Source organism: Lepidochelys kempii, chromosome 22 (genome assembly GCF_965140265.1).
Source record: "Lepidochelys kempii isolate rLepKem1 chromosome 22, rLepKem1.hap2, whole genome shotgun sequence".
Taxonomy (NCBI): domain Eukaryota; kingdom Metazoa; phylum Chordata; order Testudines; family Cheloniidae; genus Lepidochelys; species Lepidochelys kempii.
In genome coordinates, this window is record NC_133277.1 from 2,476,529 (window position 1) to 2,493,626 (window position 17,098).

Below are 17,098 nucleotides of genomic sequence, written 5' to 3' on the forward strand. Positions count from 1 at the left end.
ATAGGGCTCTGAAGGCAGGGAGACCCCCAAGAGCTGGACAAGCATTAGCCTGGCTTCCCAGACCTGCCAAGGGCCTGGGGCACAGACAGTAGCAGATGAGCCCTTCTCACTGATGGGCCACGTTCACCCTGGGCTACAGGAGGGGGCTTGGCCCCAGAAATCCCATTGCTTAGGCCCTCCTGGGTAGTGCCTCTCCCAGCTGCGGGATCCTGGACTGCCGCCCATCCCAGCGAGTGCTGGTGAGGGGAAGGGAGCGAAATAGCGCTCCCCTGATGTTCCCTCTGGCATCCGGCCTCCAGCCCTGCCCCCCATCCCTGCAGGCCTGCGCACCCTGCCAGGGAGCCCTCGCCTGGGCTGGAGTTGTGCCCAGCCACAGGGCAGAGCAGGACTCTCAGCGCGCTGAGTTTGTACCGTGCCTTCCCCTGGTGGCTCTGCCTCCAGCCTGCCCAGCGCAGGCGGGTCAGGCCGGCAACCCCGCTTCAGTGGGCAGCCCCATGCTTCTGGCGTATGCCCGTAACACAGTGCTCCTTTCCGCAGCGGGCTGGCTGGCCTAGGGGGAGGGGTACAGTGAGCCCCACTCCCCGCACCTGCTGGGGGTCATGGGCCAGCAGCACCTGCCCTCTCCCAGAGCCAGCAGGCAGCTCAGGGATGCAGGGAGAGGGCCTGCCCCCCCAGTCTCCCGGATGGCCCCCCTGGCAGCCGGGTGCCCAAGGGCCCAGCATGCCTCAGCCCATGGTACACCGCTGGCTCGGGAGACGAAAGAGCCAGCTCCTCTGATCTGTGTAACTGCCCGGATCCCCAGGCCAGGGACGGCTCTGCCTCTGGTGGGCGCTCTGCCCTGACCTCTGTGGGACAGCTCCGACCGGGAGGGGCCCTGAGTCGCAGACCCCCTTCCCCACGGGCTGGACATCGCCCTGAACAAGAGAGAGACCCTCCCACGGTGTAGGAGGGACTGTGCGTTAGAGATGTCCGGGCTGGGGGCCCTGCAGTGTCCATTAGCTGGGTGTCTGGGCTGCCAGCACATGGTAACAGCCCGTAGGCGGGGTTGTCAGAGCGGAGAGGGAGCAACGTCTAAAGGTGCTCACTGTGAGTGGTATTGCTCTGGGGAGCTCCTGTTGCCCATGTCCCCAACCCCACGCTTGCCCCTTTCTTGCCCGTAGACCCCCTGGACACCGGGCAGAGGGAGTGGCCGAAGGACATCCCACGGGAGATGATGGACGTCCAGCTGTACCTGGACAACAGCACCGTGCTCCCCTCCTCGTCCGCCGTCTACCTGCACTGGAAGGTCAGTGAGCAGTCTCCACTGGGACCCCGGCCTGGAGTGCCTGCCAGCGAGCCCTGGGCGGCCCCGCTGCCTGGCTCCGGGACGGGTGGGGTGAAGGGGAGGGCGGGGTGGGGGTGGCACTCCCCAGGGGCTGTGAAGTGGGCTTGTCTGTGCCTGCTCTAGCTCGGCTCCCTGAAAGCAGCAGCCTCTGGCCCCACAGGCCTTCCCCGACCTCAGCCTCTTGGTGTGGGCTAGCGGTAGGCACCAACCCTGCCTGGCTAGCTCAGTTGGAAGAGAGTCAGACTTTTAATCTGAGGGTCCAGAGTTCATGTCCCTGGTCAGGTAAAGAAGGGATCCTTCCCCCCCCAAAATTGGGGGGGCGGGATAGCTCAGTGGTTTGAGCATTGGCCTGAAACCCAGGGTTGTGAGCTCAATCCTTGAGGGGGCCACTTAGGGGTCTGGGGCAAAAATTGGGGGATTGGTCCTGCTTTGAGCAGGGGGTGGGACTAGATGACCTCCTGAGGTCCCTTCCCACCCTGAGATTCTATAAACCCGCGAGTCCTCAGAGTGCTCCCTGTGGTGCCCAGCCCGTGTCCACTGGACACGCACAGACGTTCCTGGCCGGCTGTCTCCAGGGCGCGGTGTACACAGGTGGAGTGTTATAGCTCAGGGCCAGGGAACATCACAGCCAATTGATAGCGACCCAGTCATGAGTTCGGCATCAAAACCCCAGATTCAAGAGCTAATAAGTGAGGCGGATTCTGTGACTTTACTGGACCTCCGTGACGTCCACGCTTCAGGAGGAGGAGGCAGGACTGTGCCCCTGCCCTGTCCACCGGGGGCTGCAGCCAGGGTCACGCGCCCCTGCCCTGCGGCTTCCGCTGGGGCTGTGAGCCCTAGCCCTGTGGCATCCTGGGCTTGGTGGAGGCTGGGCCGTGTGCCTCAGCCCTGCGACTTCCAACAGGGGCTGCAGCCGGGGCCACGCACCCCCCTTGTGCCTTTCCAGGGCTGTGCACGCCCATCCGGCTGTGGCCAGGGCTTGGCGGGGGCTGTAGTTGGGGCCACATGCCCCTGTCCCGCAGCTGCAGCCAGCTCTGGAGCATGGGCTGTGTGGCTGCCGTGGCTGCACCCCCCCGCGCCCCCGCCTGCTGTGGCTGCTAGAGCCGAGCTCAGCCTGTCAGTCCCCTCCCCCACGGGACTCCATTCCTCCCCCCATCTAGCCCTGCCCCCTGGTTATTTTTAGTAAAGTCATGAACAGGTCACTGGCTCCATGAATTTTTGTTTATTGCCCGTGACCTGTCCGTGACTTTTACTAAAAATAGCCGTGACAAAGACTTAGCCTTACTCATAAGTAATGATCATAGAGTCAGAAATGGTTCCATGGAAACCAAAAGGTATAACCCGCTTCCTAGAGTCTCCGCTGAACTGTACCTGGCCAAACCCTTGTCTGAAGTAGTTTTTCTCTCCAAGGCAATCTCCCAGTGTCTCCAGCCAGCCTGGCCAGGATCCCGCCTTCGTGAATGTAAAGAGCTCTGTCCTTTTTCCTTCCCCAGTGCAGGATAACAAGGGGTCTTCTGCCTTCTCCTTATATCCCCCCAAATCCACTGCTGATCTCCAGAGTCTGGATGGCCCCCAGGGTCTGTCCCTGGTGTGCTGACTTCATGTTTTCACATCCTCATGTTGCCTTCGTATGGAAACGGGGCTTCCTTGTGTCAGCTCCCAATGCTTAATGTATGTGGGAACTGAGGCAGCCAGGGGAACATACAGCCTTTGTGTTCCCATTGCCTGTTCTCACCCCAGGCCCTGCCTGGGCTTGTGCTGGTCCCGAAGCAGCTCAGGGCCTGTCCGAGCCAACCCCGTGCTGGAAGGGCGAGCACCTCGCCATGCTGCAGTGCATTTGCACAGGGCAGGGAGCCGAGACAGTCGCAGGCAACATGGTCTGCTTCTGCCCATCTGGCAGCCCCCCTCGCAGGGATGGGCGCAACACGGTGATCCCTGGCCTGCAAACGGCCCCAGAGTTCAAAAGCAAAGGAGAAGTCCAGGGAATGTGTCACCCAGGACAAGCCCAGCACCCCACCAGGGCACCAGGAATTACACCGTGTGCCGAAGGAGCAGGAGGGAATGGAGAGCTGCCCCTGCACTCCCAGACTGTGAATGGGAAAGCGCTGCCCACACCCAGCCCCTTCCAGCAGGGCCCCACTGAGCTCTGTCCCCCTGGACAGCCTGGCCGGGCTAGACCTTGCCCTGCCCCAGTGCTGCTCAGATCCCCCACCGTTCCCAGTGTGCACGGACAGGCTCAGCGAGGAGAGCGGAGTGCTGGCTGGAGAGCAGTGGCAGGATCCCCCAGCTTCACCGGCAGAGCGGCCTGGGGACAGCAGCCTTGAAAGCATCGTCCCTCGTGGAGGGGATCGTGGGTAACGCACGAATGCCATCCAGGCCATTGGGCAGGTTGCAGGCAGGACTGAGGGGCTTTGGCTCTGCTGTGATACCTGCCTGTGAAAGGGACACAAGGACAGGACCCCCCAGCGAGAGGCTGCGAGGCCCGAAGGGTGGTAGCCAAGTGCTGCAAGGCCTCTCCAGCAGGGCCAGGCAGACCCCCGGGCTCACCACTGGCATGTTCCCCCACACAGTTGGGCCTGTGCTCGGCAGCGTCTGGCAGCGGCGCTGCCCAGGGTTGGCAGGCACCTGGAAACTGAGTGAGACACCATTGCAAATCCATCCCACCCCCAGCTACTTACCCACCCACCAACTTTCCTTCCCACCCATCCATCTAACCACCCACCCATCCCATCCCCAGCTACTTACCCACCCACCGACTCTCCCACCCATCTATCTAACCACCCATCCCACCCCCAACTACTTACCCACCCACCGACTCTCCCTCCCACCCATCCACCTAACCACCCACCCATCCCATCCCCAGCTACTTACCCACCCACCGACTCTCCCACCCATCTATCTAACCACCCATCCCATCCCCAGCTACTTACCCACCCACCGACTCTCCCACCCATCCACCTAACCACCCACCCATCCCACCCCCAGCTACTTACCCACCCACCAACTTTCCTTCCCACCCATCCATCTAACCACCCACCCATCCCATCCCCAGCTACTTACCCACCCACCGACTCTCCCTCCCACCCATCCACCTAACCACCCACCCATCCCATCCCCAGCTACTTACCCACCCACCGACTCTCCCTCCCACCCATCCACCTAACCACCCACCCATCCCATCCCCAGCTACTTACCCTCCCACCGACTCTCCCTCCCACCCATCCATCTAACCACCCACCCATCCCATCCCCAGCTACTTACCCACCCACCGACTCTCCCTCCCACCCATCCATCTAACCACCCACCCATCCCATCCCCAGCTACTTACCCACCCACCGACTCTACAACCCATCCATCCATCTAACCACCCATCCATCCCACCCACAGCTACTTACCCACCCACTGACTCTCCCACCCATCTGTTCATCCCATCCACTGAACCCAACCAGTCATCCACCCTCTGACCCTCCCATCCCCCCAGCCACCCATCTACCAACACATCCATCCACTGGCCTGTCCTCCCGCCCTCCCATCTATCAACATTTATACAGCGCTTTCTGCCATAGCAACCGCTCTCTCAGCTGGCTTCTCCCAGCGCATAGTCCTGCTGATGCAGCTCTGGCAGCCTGTCCTCAAGCCTCTTGCCCAAGGCAAGCACCATCCTGGGCAGAAGGACAATAGGAGACTTGGACACAGGCAGGCTGGGGGGTTGGGCAGATCTCGGCTGGCCTGTCCTGTGCCCTCACTGACCACAGTTGCCTTTCAGGTGATCCGCCCATCCCAGCACACTGAGGGACATGCTGTGCTGTACCGCTCCCTGCTGCCGGTCAGCGTGGACTGGGTTGAACGGAAGGTGCCCAGGGAGCACAGCATCATCATCCCAGCCCTCAAGAGAGGCTACAAGTATGAGTTCAAGGTTCGGCCCTATGCCGGGAAGGTCCATGGCCCGGACAGCAACATCAGGCATCTCTGGATCCCGGAAGAAGGTACAGCCCGAGGCACCCCCAGTCCCTCCAGCTCCAGGGCCTGACTCAGCTTGCTCTGCAGAGCAAGGTCTCATGGGGGACCTAGAGAGGCTGCAGGCCTGGCAGGGAGTCCGTGAGTGACGTGCTGGGTGGGTTTGAGGGCTTGGCGCGTGGCTGCCTGCAGGCCCTTCTACATGGTGCTGCTCCTTACAAGGCCCATGCCTTGCCAGGGGGAGCATGGGCAGGGGGTCCCGCTGCAGCGGACGGAAACCTGCCCAGTCAGCTGCTGTGCACCCCCTGGGTGAACGGCACGGCAGGTGCCCAGTGTGCCCTGGCACCCCAAGGCTGCACCGTCCAGGGCCCATGTGTGGGGCCATGTGGGGAAGTGCCAAGGCTGGGGTCTGTCACCGTCCAGAGTGGGAGGAGGAGCAGCACCATGCACAATCTCACAGGACCCCTGGGCACCAGGTTCCCTCCCCAGGAGCCCAGCTCGGTACCTTCATCTGCAGTCACCCCCACTGTGCATGGCCCCATGACCTGCCCTGCCTCTCTAGCGATACCTGCCTGAAGCCCCGATGGGCATCTTGGTGCTGGTGGGAGACCTCAGGGACCACAGCTCCGCTGCCCTCCCCCTCACACTCCAGTGCTCGGAGTGCGGGGCCTGGCTCTAGGGACCCCCGGCTCCGTGTCTGGAGAGCAGCCCAGCCCCGGGCTGCCCAAGGCGGTTTTCAGTGGTTCTCTCTTGTCCTCAGTGCCTAGCACAGCTCCTCAGCGTGTCACCATCACGGCAGTGGAGGATGGGAATGGCACAGTGCTCATCAGCTGGGACCCCCCTCCCCACCCCGCACACAACGGCATCATCCGGGGCTACAAGGTGAGGATTTGCCAGGGCGACGGCTCAGGCCCCGCACGACACCGACGTGCTCGGCACTCACAGTGGGGACGGAGGGTAAAGAGCTAAATCGGCCTGGCTTGGCCAGGCTGCAGCTCGTAGGAACCTGGTGGGAGCTCCGGCTCGCGGAGGGATCTCGCCCGAAGGTGGGGAGGTAACCAGAAGGGTGCCGGGGGGCAGGGCCGTGTGCCCTGGGAGCGCTGCCGGGCTGGGCTGCACCCTGCCAGAGTGACACGGGCTCTCGGTCACTCTCAGGAGCATTCACAGGAGTCAGTGTTGGTTTGTGCAGGGATCTCGGGGGCTGCTCTGCTCTGCTCTGGGAGCAGCCCCTAGGGGCCGTGTGCCAGCTGGGCAGAGCTGCAGTGAGCGATGCCCCTTACACAGGACCTGGGGGGCCTGGCAGAGGAGCCGCACCAGCTGAGGCCCCCTCCATGCCTGTGCGGTCGTGTCTTTGGAGCAGCTTTTGCTTGGAGTTCCTGGGGCTTCTTGTGGGGACTGGGGCAGTACGGGTCACAGCTGTCCATGGGGCCACGGAGGTGGGGGTCAGAGCTATCCATGGGGCCTGGGGCAGTGCGGGTCACAGCTGTCCATGGGGCCAGGGTGGTGGGGGTCAGAGCTGTCCATGGGGCCTGGGGCAGTGTGGGTCACAGCTGTCCATGGGGCCACGGAGGTGGGGGTCAGAGCTGTCCATGGGGCCTGGGGCAGTGCGGGTCACAGCTGTCCATGGGGCCAGGGTGGTGGGGGTCACAGCTGTCCATGGGGCCACGGAGGTGGGGGTCAGAGCTGTCCATGGGGCCTGGGGCAGTGCGGGTCACAGCTGTCCATGGGGCCAGGGTGGTGGGGGTCAGAGCTGTCCATGGGGCCTGGGGCAGTGCGGGTCACAGCTGTCCATGGGGCCGCGGAGGTGGGGGTCAGAGCTGTCCATGGGGCCTGGGGCAGTGCGGGTCACAGCTGTCCATGGGGCCAGGGTGGTGGGGGTCAGAGCTGTCCATGGGGCCTGGGGCAGTGCAGGTCACAGCTGTCCATGGAGCCACGGAGGTGGGGGTCAGAGCTGTCCATGGGGCCTGGGGCAGTGCGGGTCACAGCTCTTCCATGGGGCCACAGAGGTGGGGGTCACAGCTGTCCATGGGGCCTGGGGCAGGGCAGGGCAGGTCACAGCTCTTCCATATGGCCAGGGTGGTGGGGGTCACAGCTGTCCATGGGGCCATGGAGGTGGGGGTCACAGCTGTCCATGGGGCCTGGGGCGGGGCAGGGCAGGTCACAGCTCTTCCATATGGCCAGGGTGGTGGGGGTCACAGCTGTCCATGGGGCCACGGAGGTGGGGGTCAGAGCTGTCCATGGGGCCTGGGGCGGGGCAGGGCAGGTCACAGCTCTTCCATATGGCCAGGGTGGTGGGGGTCACAGCTGTCCATGGGGCCACGGAGGTGGGGGTCAGAGCTGTCCATGGGGCCTGGGGCAGTGGGGGTCACAGCTGTCCATGGGGCCTGGGGCAGAGGGGGTCATAGCTGTCCATGGGGCCAAGGGGGGTGCGGGTCACAGCTGTCCGTGGGGCTCAGGGCAGTGAGGGTCACAGCTGTCTGTGGGACTTGGGTCAGTGGGAGTCACAGTTATCTGTGGGGCTTGGGGTGGAGCAGGTCACAGCTATCCATGGGGCCCGGGGCAGTGGGGGTCACAGCTATCCATGGGGCCTGGGGCAGTGGGAATCACAGCTATTCAGGGGGCCCAGGGCAGAGCAGATCACAGCTGTCTGTGGGGCCTGGGGCCGTGGGGGTCACATCTGTCCATGAGGCCTGAGGCAGTGGAGGTCATAGCTGTCTGTGGGCCCAGGGAAGTGGGGGTCATAGAATCATAGAATATCAGGGTTGGAAGGGACCTCAGGAGGTCATCTAGTCATCTAGGAGGTCACAGCTGTCCATGGAGCCTGGGGCAGTGGGGGTGTATCTGGTTGTATCTGTGTCTGGGTGTATGACAGGCGTCCTGTCTCTTGGTCTGGGTTTATCACAGCCGTGTTAGCTCTGTCTGGGTGTGTTACAGGTCTGGTACCTGGGCAATGAAACTCACCATCGCTCCAACAGGACCGTGGATGGAGGGACGCACAGTCTGGAAACGGTCATGCTGCCGGCTGGGGTTAAATACTGTATCCAGGTGGCAGCCTTCAATGGAGCTGGGCTTGGGGTGCCCAGCAATGCCACATGCAGCAGCGTAGGTCAGAAATGATGTTTTGTTCGTAGAGCTCTTTGTCCAGCCAGAAACCCTCAGGCGCCCCGTGATGGGCCCAGGGGGAGCGGGGGAGCCCTGTGATCAGAGAGCCAGTTGGGGATGCTGGGACAGACAGATTGCTTGCTCGCTTGCCCTCCCTTTGACGTTCTGGCTCCCCAAGCTGGCACACTGGCCTGCTGGCTGCGCTCACTTGCTTCCCTTAGAAACCCGGGTTCAGTCACCTGGACCCTTGGCACCGTTGCCAGCTGGCCAGACTGGAGGCTTAGGGAAGTGTGTGACCCCTTGGACTGCAGGGACCCTCTGGGGAGCAGCACGGAGATCACGCTCCTTGGCCTGTTTCCTTTCTCTGACGCCTGCCCAGTGGACCCCTGGTTCAGCCAGCCCTTGGGAGGGACATTTTTCTTCTCTGCATTTGACTCATTTCACGTGAGCACAGTGCTGGCTTTCCGCGGGGGCTAAGCTGGCTTTCCGCTGGGACGAGGGAAAGTTGGCTGATGGTTCAAGCCGAGAGCTGGCCGTCTGGAATCCGGTTCTGTTCCCGGCTCTGCCTGCCTTTCATTGGGTCACCTTGGCCATGGCCCATCCTTCTCCCTTTCTGCCAGGTGTGCCGCTCGCAGGGCTCCAGCCCACAGGCCCTGGGGGTGTGCTGGGACCCTCCCAGCCCCGCAGGCTGGCTCCCTCTGCCAGCTGGGCCAGTCTCTCCTCCTCCCAGCTGACGCCTGCCCCCAGCATTATCCCAGCTCTCAGCCAGGCTCCGCAGCGACGCCCGTGCCGAGGGTAGACTCCAGTCCTGGCACTGTGCAGGCAGGAGGCTCTGGTGCCCCTCCGAGCGGCAGCCCAGGTGTTTCTGGGGGGAGCAGACTCCATGGTAGCAAAGGGACTGGAGCCTGGTCCAATCTCCTGCTGCAGCTGGGCCTTTGCTATTAACCTTTCGGTGTCCTGTGGGCAGGCGGATGAGCAGGTCAGCTCTCCCGGGGGCGTCGCTCTGCGTTGAACGAGCTCCGCCTGTCACCTCCACCTCTGATCCACCCCTTCCTTCCCAGAGCCCCTGGTGGGAAAGATGGCCAGGACCCCGGCTGTGCGCTCCGTCAGCCACATCCTGGCAGTGATCCGCCAGCCTGTCTTCATCGCTAGTGTGGGCTCGCTGCTCTGGCTCGTGCTGATGGTGCTGGCTCTCTACCTGTGCCAGCACCATGCCAGGCATTACAGCCAAGAACAGCAGCACGCCACAGGCAAAGGTGAGCGTGAATCTGGGGCTATGGAACTGCGAGCCCAGCTGACTCCCAGCAGTCTCTAGCATGGAGGTGGGGGGCAGCAGGGGCCCTGGAACGACACGGTATGCCTGGGCTCGGTGAGTTTGAGAAACCCCAGCCCTTAGGGTCCTGGGCCAGTCCAGCTAAAGCAGGGCTCCCCAACCTCACCCCCGCTCACTGGGCCCTGCAGCCCCCCCACAGCCTGGACATTACACTGGGGATTGGTCTTAGACGGCTCTGATTTCTGCCCAAGCGCTACCCTAGGGGATGGCCCCAGAAAGGGGCCCGTCAGTGCAGGAGATCAGTAGGGTCCATGCCGGGTGGTCTGGGGTGAACCCCAGGGGTTCCCTATCTCAGTGCTGTGGGAGCATGCCCAGGGGTTATCCAGAGACTGGTGCTGGGACCGGTGAGGAGCTGGCAGAGCCCCCAGGATGGCAAGACCGGGTTGCAATCAGCAGCGGGGATGAGATGAAACTCAGGCAGGGGAAGATGGGGGCCTGATAAGAAAGGTGGCCAAGAGGGGCAGCAAACGGGTGCCATGCAGCTCAGGACGGTCTGCACCCTGGTCATTGCAAGGAGCCATTGCTGTGCAACTAACAACCTCCCTGCCTTGCTCCCAGGTCTGTGCCGATATGCCAGCGAAGACACCATTGTCAAGCACAGGTGAGTGACGGCCTGGAGAAAACGGTTGCGAACCCCCATGGCATGGGCTGGCCTGTATCCCCGCTCAGCAAGCCCCAGGGTGGCCCACTGACAGGGAAGATGCCTGCTTTATTCCTGACCTGCAGCCCCCTGCTATCCCAGCCCTGGGTCCCCCCTCACACTCAGGTCTGCCAGAGCCCCTCAATCCCGACCCACAGCCCCCTGCTATCCCAGCCCTGGGCTTCTTCTCACACTCAGCTCTGCCAGAGCCCCTCAATCCCGACCCACAGTCCCTGCTATCCCAGCCCTGGGCTCCCCACACACAGCTCTGCCAATGCCCCTCAATCACAAACCGCAGCCCCTGGTACCCCAGCCCTGGGCCCCTCCTCACACTCAGCTCTGCCAGAGCCCCTCAATCCTGACCCCCAGCCCCCTGCTATCCCAGCCCTGGGCCCCACACATGGCCCTCTGTAAGACACCAAACAGCTTACAGTCTGCAGCAGCCCCTACCAGCCCCACCTGTGCCCTGTGATGGTCCTGTGGGCAAAGGGGACGAGGGCAGGCTGGACGGGGAGCTGAGCCGGCTGGTCTCTGCTGGGGCATGTGATGGCTCTGTGATGAGAGGCTGCCAAGCTAACACCCCTGGTGCTTCCTGGTCCTGGAGAGAGGCAGGTGCCCAGGGTGCTGTGAGTTACACAGCGCTCTGGGGCCTTCCCCTACAACAGATCCCTCGCTCGTGTGGGTGCTGCACAGCACCTGCCAGCAGGAGGGAGCCAGAACCTGCCCCCTGCCCGCCCTGACACACCCCTGCCGGGGGAGGCAGGCTGGACCTGCTAGGGCTCCCCATGCTGGGAATGCAGAGGATCTTTCACAGAAATGTCATAGAATCTCAGGGTGGGAAGGGACCTCAGGAGGTCATCTAGTCCAACCCCCTGCTCAAAGCAGGACCAATCCCCAATTTTTGCCCCAGATCCCTAAATGGCCCCCTCAAGGATTGAACTCCCAACCTTTTCCACTCCCTCTGCACTGCCTGAGAGCACAAAGGGAATGGTGCTGGCCCACGAGCCTGGCCCAGTCACAGTGCTTCCTTCCCATGGCCAGGGCTGGAGCGGGGCACTAGCCCTGCCCTCGCCCCCTCCACGCAGACACAGGAGGAAGGTGCCACCGGCCGGCAGTGCCGGGGCTCTCCAGAGCTGCTGCCGGTGACAGCAAAGCCCCCTCCCGGTGCCTTCACCTGTACGTCTCCTCCCCTCCCCAACCCCAGGATGGACGTGAGTGACTCCCCGTGGCTGGCTGACAGCTGGAAAGCCACCTCCTGCTCCAAGACCTTCAGCAGCAGCAGCAGCAGGTCGAGCAGCCAGCTCCTGTGGGCCGAGACCAAAGACAGCCTGGACTTCCACTGCTCCAGTGAGTCCCTGCCGCGCCGCTCTGCTCCTGGCCATTCCCTGCCCGGACAGAGGCTCCCGCGCTGACCAACCCACACCTCTCGCTGCACCTTCAGGGCAAAGTCAGGACGTTCTGCAGGGAAGGTGACGTTCCCTGTGTGGGATCCCGGGAACCCGGCCGCAGACCGGCTGAGCTCCCTGTGCGGGATCCTGGGAACCCAGCCACAGGCCAGCTGAGCTCCCTGTGCGGGATCCCGGGAGCCGGGCTGCGGGCCGGCTGAGCTCCCTGCATGGGATCCTGGGAGCTGGGCCGCGGGCCGGCTGAGCTCCCTGTGCGGGATCCCGGGAACCCGGCCACAGACCAGCTGAGCTCCCTGTGCGGGATCCTGGGAACCCGGCCACAGGCCGGCTGAGCTCCCTGCACGGGATCCCGGGAGCTGGGCCGCGGGCCGGCTGAGCTCCCTGTGCGGGATCCCGGAAACCCAGCCGCGGGCCAGCTGAGCTCCCTGTGCGGGATCCCGGGAGCCGGGTGTCCCGGAGTGTGGGGCAGTCCAGGTCCTGCACCCCTCTTCCTGGGATTCACTGAGACTCTCAGCCAGCCAGTAAAACAGAAGGTTTATTGGACAACAGGAACACAGTCCAAAACAGAGGTTGTGGGTACAACCAGGACCCCTCAGTCAAGTCCTTCTGGGGGAGCAGGGAGCTTAGACCCCAGCCCTGGGGTTCCCTGCGTTCCTCACCCAGCCCCAAACTGAAACTAAACCCCCCCCAGCAGGTTCCCTTCTGCAGCCTCTGTTCACATTCCTGGCCGAGGTGTCACCTCCCGCTCCTGGCTCAGGTGACAGGCTCTCAGGTCTCCCACCCCCAGGGCACATTCCCAGGTCAACACTCCCCAGTCCCTCCTGCCTCACATCATCAAACCCGAGCCGCTGGCCGGCTGAGCTCCCTGTGTGGGATCCCGGGAGCCAAGGGCCAGCTGAGGCGGGGGGAGCGCTGCGGGCTGGCTGTGTCTGCGGGTGCGTGGGGCGGGGGGAGCGCTGCGGGCTGGGGGTGTCTGCGGGTGCGTGGGGCGGGGGGAGCGCTGCGGGCTGGGTGTCTCTGCGGGTGCGTGGGGCGGGGGAGCGCTGCGGGCTGGGGGTGTCTGCGGGTGCGTGGGGCGGGGGGAGCGCTGCGGGCTGGGTGTCTCTGAGGGTGCGTGGGGCGGGGGGAGCGCTGCGGGCTGGGTGTGTCTGCGGGTGCGTGGGGCGGGGGGAGCGCTGCGGGCTGGGTGTGTGTGCGGGTGCGTGGGGCGGGGGGAGCGCTGCGGGCTGGGTGTGTCTGCGGGTGCGTGGGGCGGGGGAGCGCTGCGGGCTGGGTGTGTCTGCGGGTGTGTGTGGGGCGGGGGGAGCGCTGCGGGCTGGGTGTGTCTGCGGGTGTGTGTGGGGCGGGGGGAGCGCTGCGGGATGGGTGTGTCTGCGGGTGCGTGGGGCGGGGGGAGCGCTGCGGGCTGGGGGTGTCTGTGGGTGCGTGGGGCGGGGGAGCGCTGCGGGATGGGTGTGTGTGCGGGTGCGTGGGGCGGGGGAGCGCTGCGGGATGGGTGTGTCTGCGGGTGCGTGGGGCGGGGGGAGCGCTGCGGGATGGGGGTGTCTGTGGGTGCGTGGGGCGGGGGAGCGCTGCGGGATGGGTGTGTCTGCGGGTGCGTGGGGCGGGGGAGCGCTGCGGGATGGGGGTGTCTGTGGGTGCGTGGGGCGGGGGAGCGCTGCGGGATGGGTGTGTCTGCGGGTGCGTGGGGCGGGGGGAGCGCTGCGGGCTGGGGGTGTCTGTGGGTGCGTGGGGCGGGGGAGCGCTGCGGGCTGGGGGTGTCTGCGGGTGCGTGGGGCGGGGGAGCGCTGCGGGATGGGTGTGTCTGCGGGTGCGTGGGGCGGGGGGAGCGCTGCGGGCTGGGGGTGTGTGCGGGTGCGTGGGGCGGGGGGAGCGCTGCGGGCTGGGTGTGTGTGCGGGTGCGTGGGGCGGGGGGAGCGCTGCGGGCTGGGTGTGTCTGCGGGTGCGTGGGGCGGGGGGAGCGCTGCGGGATGGGTGTTTGTGCGGGTGCGTGGGGCGGGGGGAGCGCTGCGGGCTGGGTGTGTGTGCGGGTGCGTGGGGCGGGGGGAGCGCTGCGGGCTGGGTGTGTGTGCGGGTGCGTGGGGCGGGGGGAGCGCTGCGGGCTGGGTGTGTGTGCGGGTGTGTGGGGCGGGGGGAGCGCTGCGGGCTGGGTGTGTCTGCGGGTGCGTGGGGCGGGGGAGCGCTGCGGGATGGGTGTGTCTGCGGGTGCGTGGGGCGGGGGGAGCGCTGCGGGCTGGGGGTGTCTGCGGGTGCGTGGGGCGGGGGGAGCGCTGCGGGCTGGGTGTGTCTGCGGGTGCGTGGGGCGGGGGGAGCGCTGCGGGCTGGGTGTGTCTGCGGGTGCGTGGGGCGGGGGGAGCGCTGCGGGCTGGGTGTGTCTGCGGGTGCGTGGGGCGGGGGGAGCGCTGCGGGCTGGGTGTGTCTGCGGGTGCGTGGGGCGGGGGAACGCTGCGGGCTGGGTGTGTCTGAGGGTGCGTGGGGCGGGGGGAGCGCTGCGGGATGGGTGTGTCTGCGGGTGCGTGGGGCGGGGGGAGCGCTGCGGGCTGGGTGTGTGTGCGGGTGCGTGGGGCGGGGGGAGCGCTGCGGGCTGGGTGTGTCTGCGGGTGCGTGGGGCGGGGGAGCGCTGCGGGATGGGTGTGTCTGTGGGTGCGTGGGGCGGGGGGAGCGCTGCGGGCTGGGTGTGTCTGCGGGTGCGTGGGGCGGGGGGAGCGCTGCGGGCTGGGTGTGTCTGCGGGTGCGTGGGGCGGGGGGAGCGCTGCGGGATGGGTGTGTGTGCGGGTGTGTGTGGGGCGGGGGGAGCGCTGCGGGCTGGGTGTGTCTGCGGGTGCGTGGGGCGGGGGGAGCGCTGCGGGATGGGTGTGTGTGCGGGTGCGTGGGGCGGGGGGAGCGCTGCGGGCTGGGTGTGTGTGCGGGTGTGTGTGGGGCGGGGGGAGCGCTGCGGGATGGGTGTGTGTGCGGGTGTGTGTGGGGCGGGGGGAGCGCTGCGGGCTGGGTGTGTGTGCGGGTGTGTGTGGGGCGGGGGGAGCGCTGCGGGCTGGGTGTGTGTGCGGGTGTGTGTGGGGCGGGGGGAGCGCTGCGGGCTGGGTGTGTGTGCGGGTGTGTGTGGGGCGGGGGGAGCGCTGCGGGCTGGGTGTGTCTGCGGGTGCGTGGGGCGGGGGAACGCTGCGGGCTGGGTGTGTCTGCGGGTGCGTGGGGCGGGGGGAGTGCTGCGGGCTGGGTGTGTCTGTGGGTGCGTGGGGCGGGGGAGCGCTGCGGGCTGGGTGTGTCTGCGGGTGCGTGGGGCGGGGGAGCGCTGCGGGATGGGTGTGTCTGCGGGTGCGTGGGGCGGGGGGAGCGCTGCGGGCTGGGTGTGTCTGTGGGTGCGTGGGGCGGGGGAGCGCTGCGGGATGGGTGTGTCTGCGGGTGCGTGGGGCGGGGGGAGCGCTGCGGGCTGGGTGTGTCTGCGGGTGCGTGGGGCGGGGGAACGCTGCGGGATGGGTGTGTCTGCGGGTGCGTGGGGCGGGGGGAGCGCTGCGGGATGGGTGTGTCTGCGGGTGCGTGGGGCGGGGGAGCGCTGCGGGCTGGGTGTGTCTGCGGGTGCGTGGGGCGGGGGAGCGCTGCGGGCTGGGTGTGTCTGCGGGTGCGTGGGGCGGGGGAACGCTGCGGGATGGGTGTGTCTGCGGGTGCGTGGGGCGGGGGGAGCGCTGCGGGCTGGGTGTGTCTGCGGGTGCGTGGGGCGGGGGAACGCTGCGGGATGGGTGTGTCTGCGGGTGCGTGGGGCGGGGGAACGCTGCGGGATGGGTGTGTCTGCGGGTGCGTGGGGCGGGGGGAGCGCTGCGGGCTGGCTGTGTCTGCGGGTGCGTGGGGCGGGGGAGCGCTGCGGGCTGGGTGTGTCTGCGGGTGCGTGGGGCGGGGGGAGCGCTGCGGGCTGGGTGTGTCTGCGGGTGCGTGGGGCGGGGGAGCGCTGCGGGATGGGTGTTTGTGCGGGTGCGTGGGGCGGGGGGAGCGCTGCGGGCTGGGGGTGTCTGCGGGTGCGTGGGGCGGGGGGAGCGCTGCGGGCTGGGTGTGTCTGCGGGTGCGTGGGGCGGGGGAGCGCTGCGGGCTGGGGGTGTCTGCGGGTGCGTGGGGCGGGGGGAGCGCTGCGGGATGGGTGTGTCTGCGGGTGCGTGGGGCGGGGGAGCGCTGCGGGCTGGGTGTGTCTGCGGGTGCGTGGGGCGGGGGAGCGCTGCGGGCTGGGTGTGTCTGCGGGTGCGTGGGGCGGGGGAACGCTGCGGGATGGGTGTGTCTGCGGGTGCGTGGGGCGGGGGGAGCGCTGCGGGCTGGGTGTGTCTGCGGGTGCGTGGGGCGGGGGAACGCTGCGGGATGGGTGTGTCTGCGGGTGCGTGGGGCGGGGGAACGCTGCGGGATGGGTGTGTCTGCGGGTGCGTGGGGCGGGGGGAGCGCTGCGGGCTGGGGGTGTCTGTGGGTGCGTGGGGCGGGGGGAGCGCTGCGGGCTGGGTGTGTCTGCGGGTGCGTGGGGCGGGGGGAGCGCTGCGGGCTGGGTGTGTCTGCGGGTGCGTGGGGCGGGGGAGCGCTGCGGGATGGGTGTTTGTGCGGGTGCGTGGGGCGGGGGGAGCGCTGCGGGCTGGGGGTGTCTGCGGGTGCGTGGGGCGGGGGGAGCGCTGCGGGCTGGGTGTGTCTGCGGGTGCGTGGGGCGGGGGAGCGCTGCGGGCTGGGTGTGTCTGTGGGTGCGTGGGGCGGGGGAGCGCTGCGGGATGGGTGTGTCTGCGGGTTTGTGGGGCGGGGGGAGCGCTGCGGGCTGGGTGGGACTCATGGAGCCTCGAGGGCCTGGAGACTAATACACCGTGTCTCTCTCCTTTCCCTCTGCAGCCATGTCCTTTGACAGGCCGAGCCAGAGCTCCCAGATCCCGGCTGTCCCCCGGGGGCCCGACAGCAGCAGCCTATACAGGATGCTCTATGTCGACCTTCCTGCCAAGGACATGCAAACCTTCCACCGCCCCCCTGTGCTCAGCACCCCTGGCCCTCACCGCAGAGCTGCAGAGCCCGGGCGACCCACCGACCCCAGGCTCGGGCCCCGGTACAGGCAGAGCATCGGCATGGAGAGCGGCTGTGCAGGGGGAACCGAAAAGAGAGGGCTGTGGAAGCCAGCGGGCCCCGGACCCCCCAGGCTCAGCTTGCAGGGTCCCTGGGAGAGCAGCAGCAAAAGAGGTAACGGCTGCAGGAAGTCCCAGCTGGGAGCTAGGGGCTCTGACCTCAGGGTGCCTGGGCCTGCATTCAGGGGCTGCAGGGTGCCATGCGGGCACACAAGCCCCGCGGGAAGGGTTGGCGTTTCCCTCCTGATCCGCTGAGCCCGTGGCAAC

The 17,098-nt window shown here is 66.8% G+C and overlaps 1 protein-coding gene and 1 non-coding gene across 3 annotated transcripts in view; both read left to right on the forward strand.

Annotated features, from left to right (window-relative positions):
• Positions 1-17,098, forward strand: part of ROBO4 (roundabout guidance receptor 4) — a 68,665-nt gene that overhangs the window by 24,067 nt on the left and 27,500 nt on the right. For both annotated transcript variants that reach the window (XM_073320877.1, XM_073320878.1), the window contains exons 7-14: positions 1,161-1,285; positions 5,091-5,310; positions 6,042-6,163; positions 8,216-8,387; positions 9,445-9,639; positions 10,275-10,317; positions 11,561-11,703; positions 16,608-16,946. In XM_073320877.1, coding sequence (XP_073176978.1) covers positions 1,161-1,285; positions 5,091-5,310; positions 6,042-6,163; positions 8,216-8,387; positions 9,445-9,639; positions 10,275-10,317; positions 11,561-11,703; positions 16,608-16,946 — 1,359 coding nt within the window. The remainder of the gene's footprint in view (positions 1-1,160; positions 1,286-5,090; positions 5,311-6,041; positions 6,164-8,215; positions 8,388-9,444; positions 9,640-10,274; positions 10,318-11,560; positions 11,704-16,607; positions 16,947-17,098) is intronic.
• TRNAK-UUU (transfer RNA lysine (anticodon UUU)) lies at positions 1,537-1,609 on the forward strand. The gene has a single exon. It is a non-coding gene; the product is annotated as a tRNA-Lys (tRNA).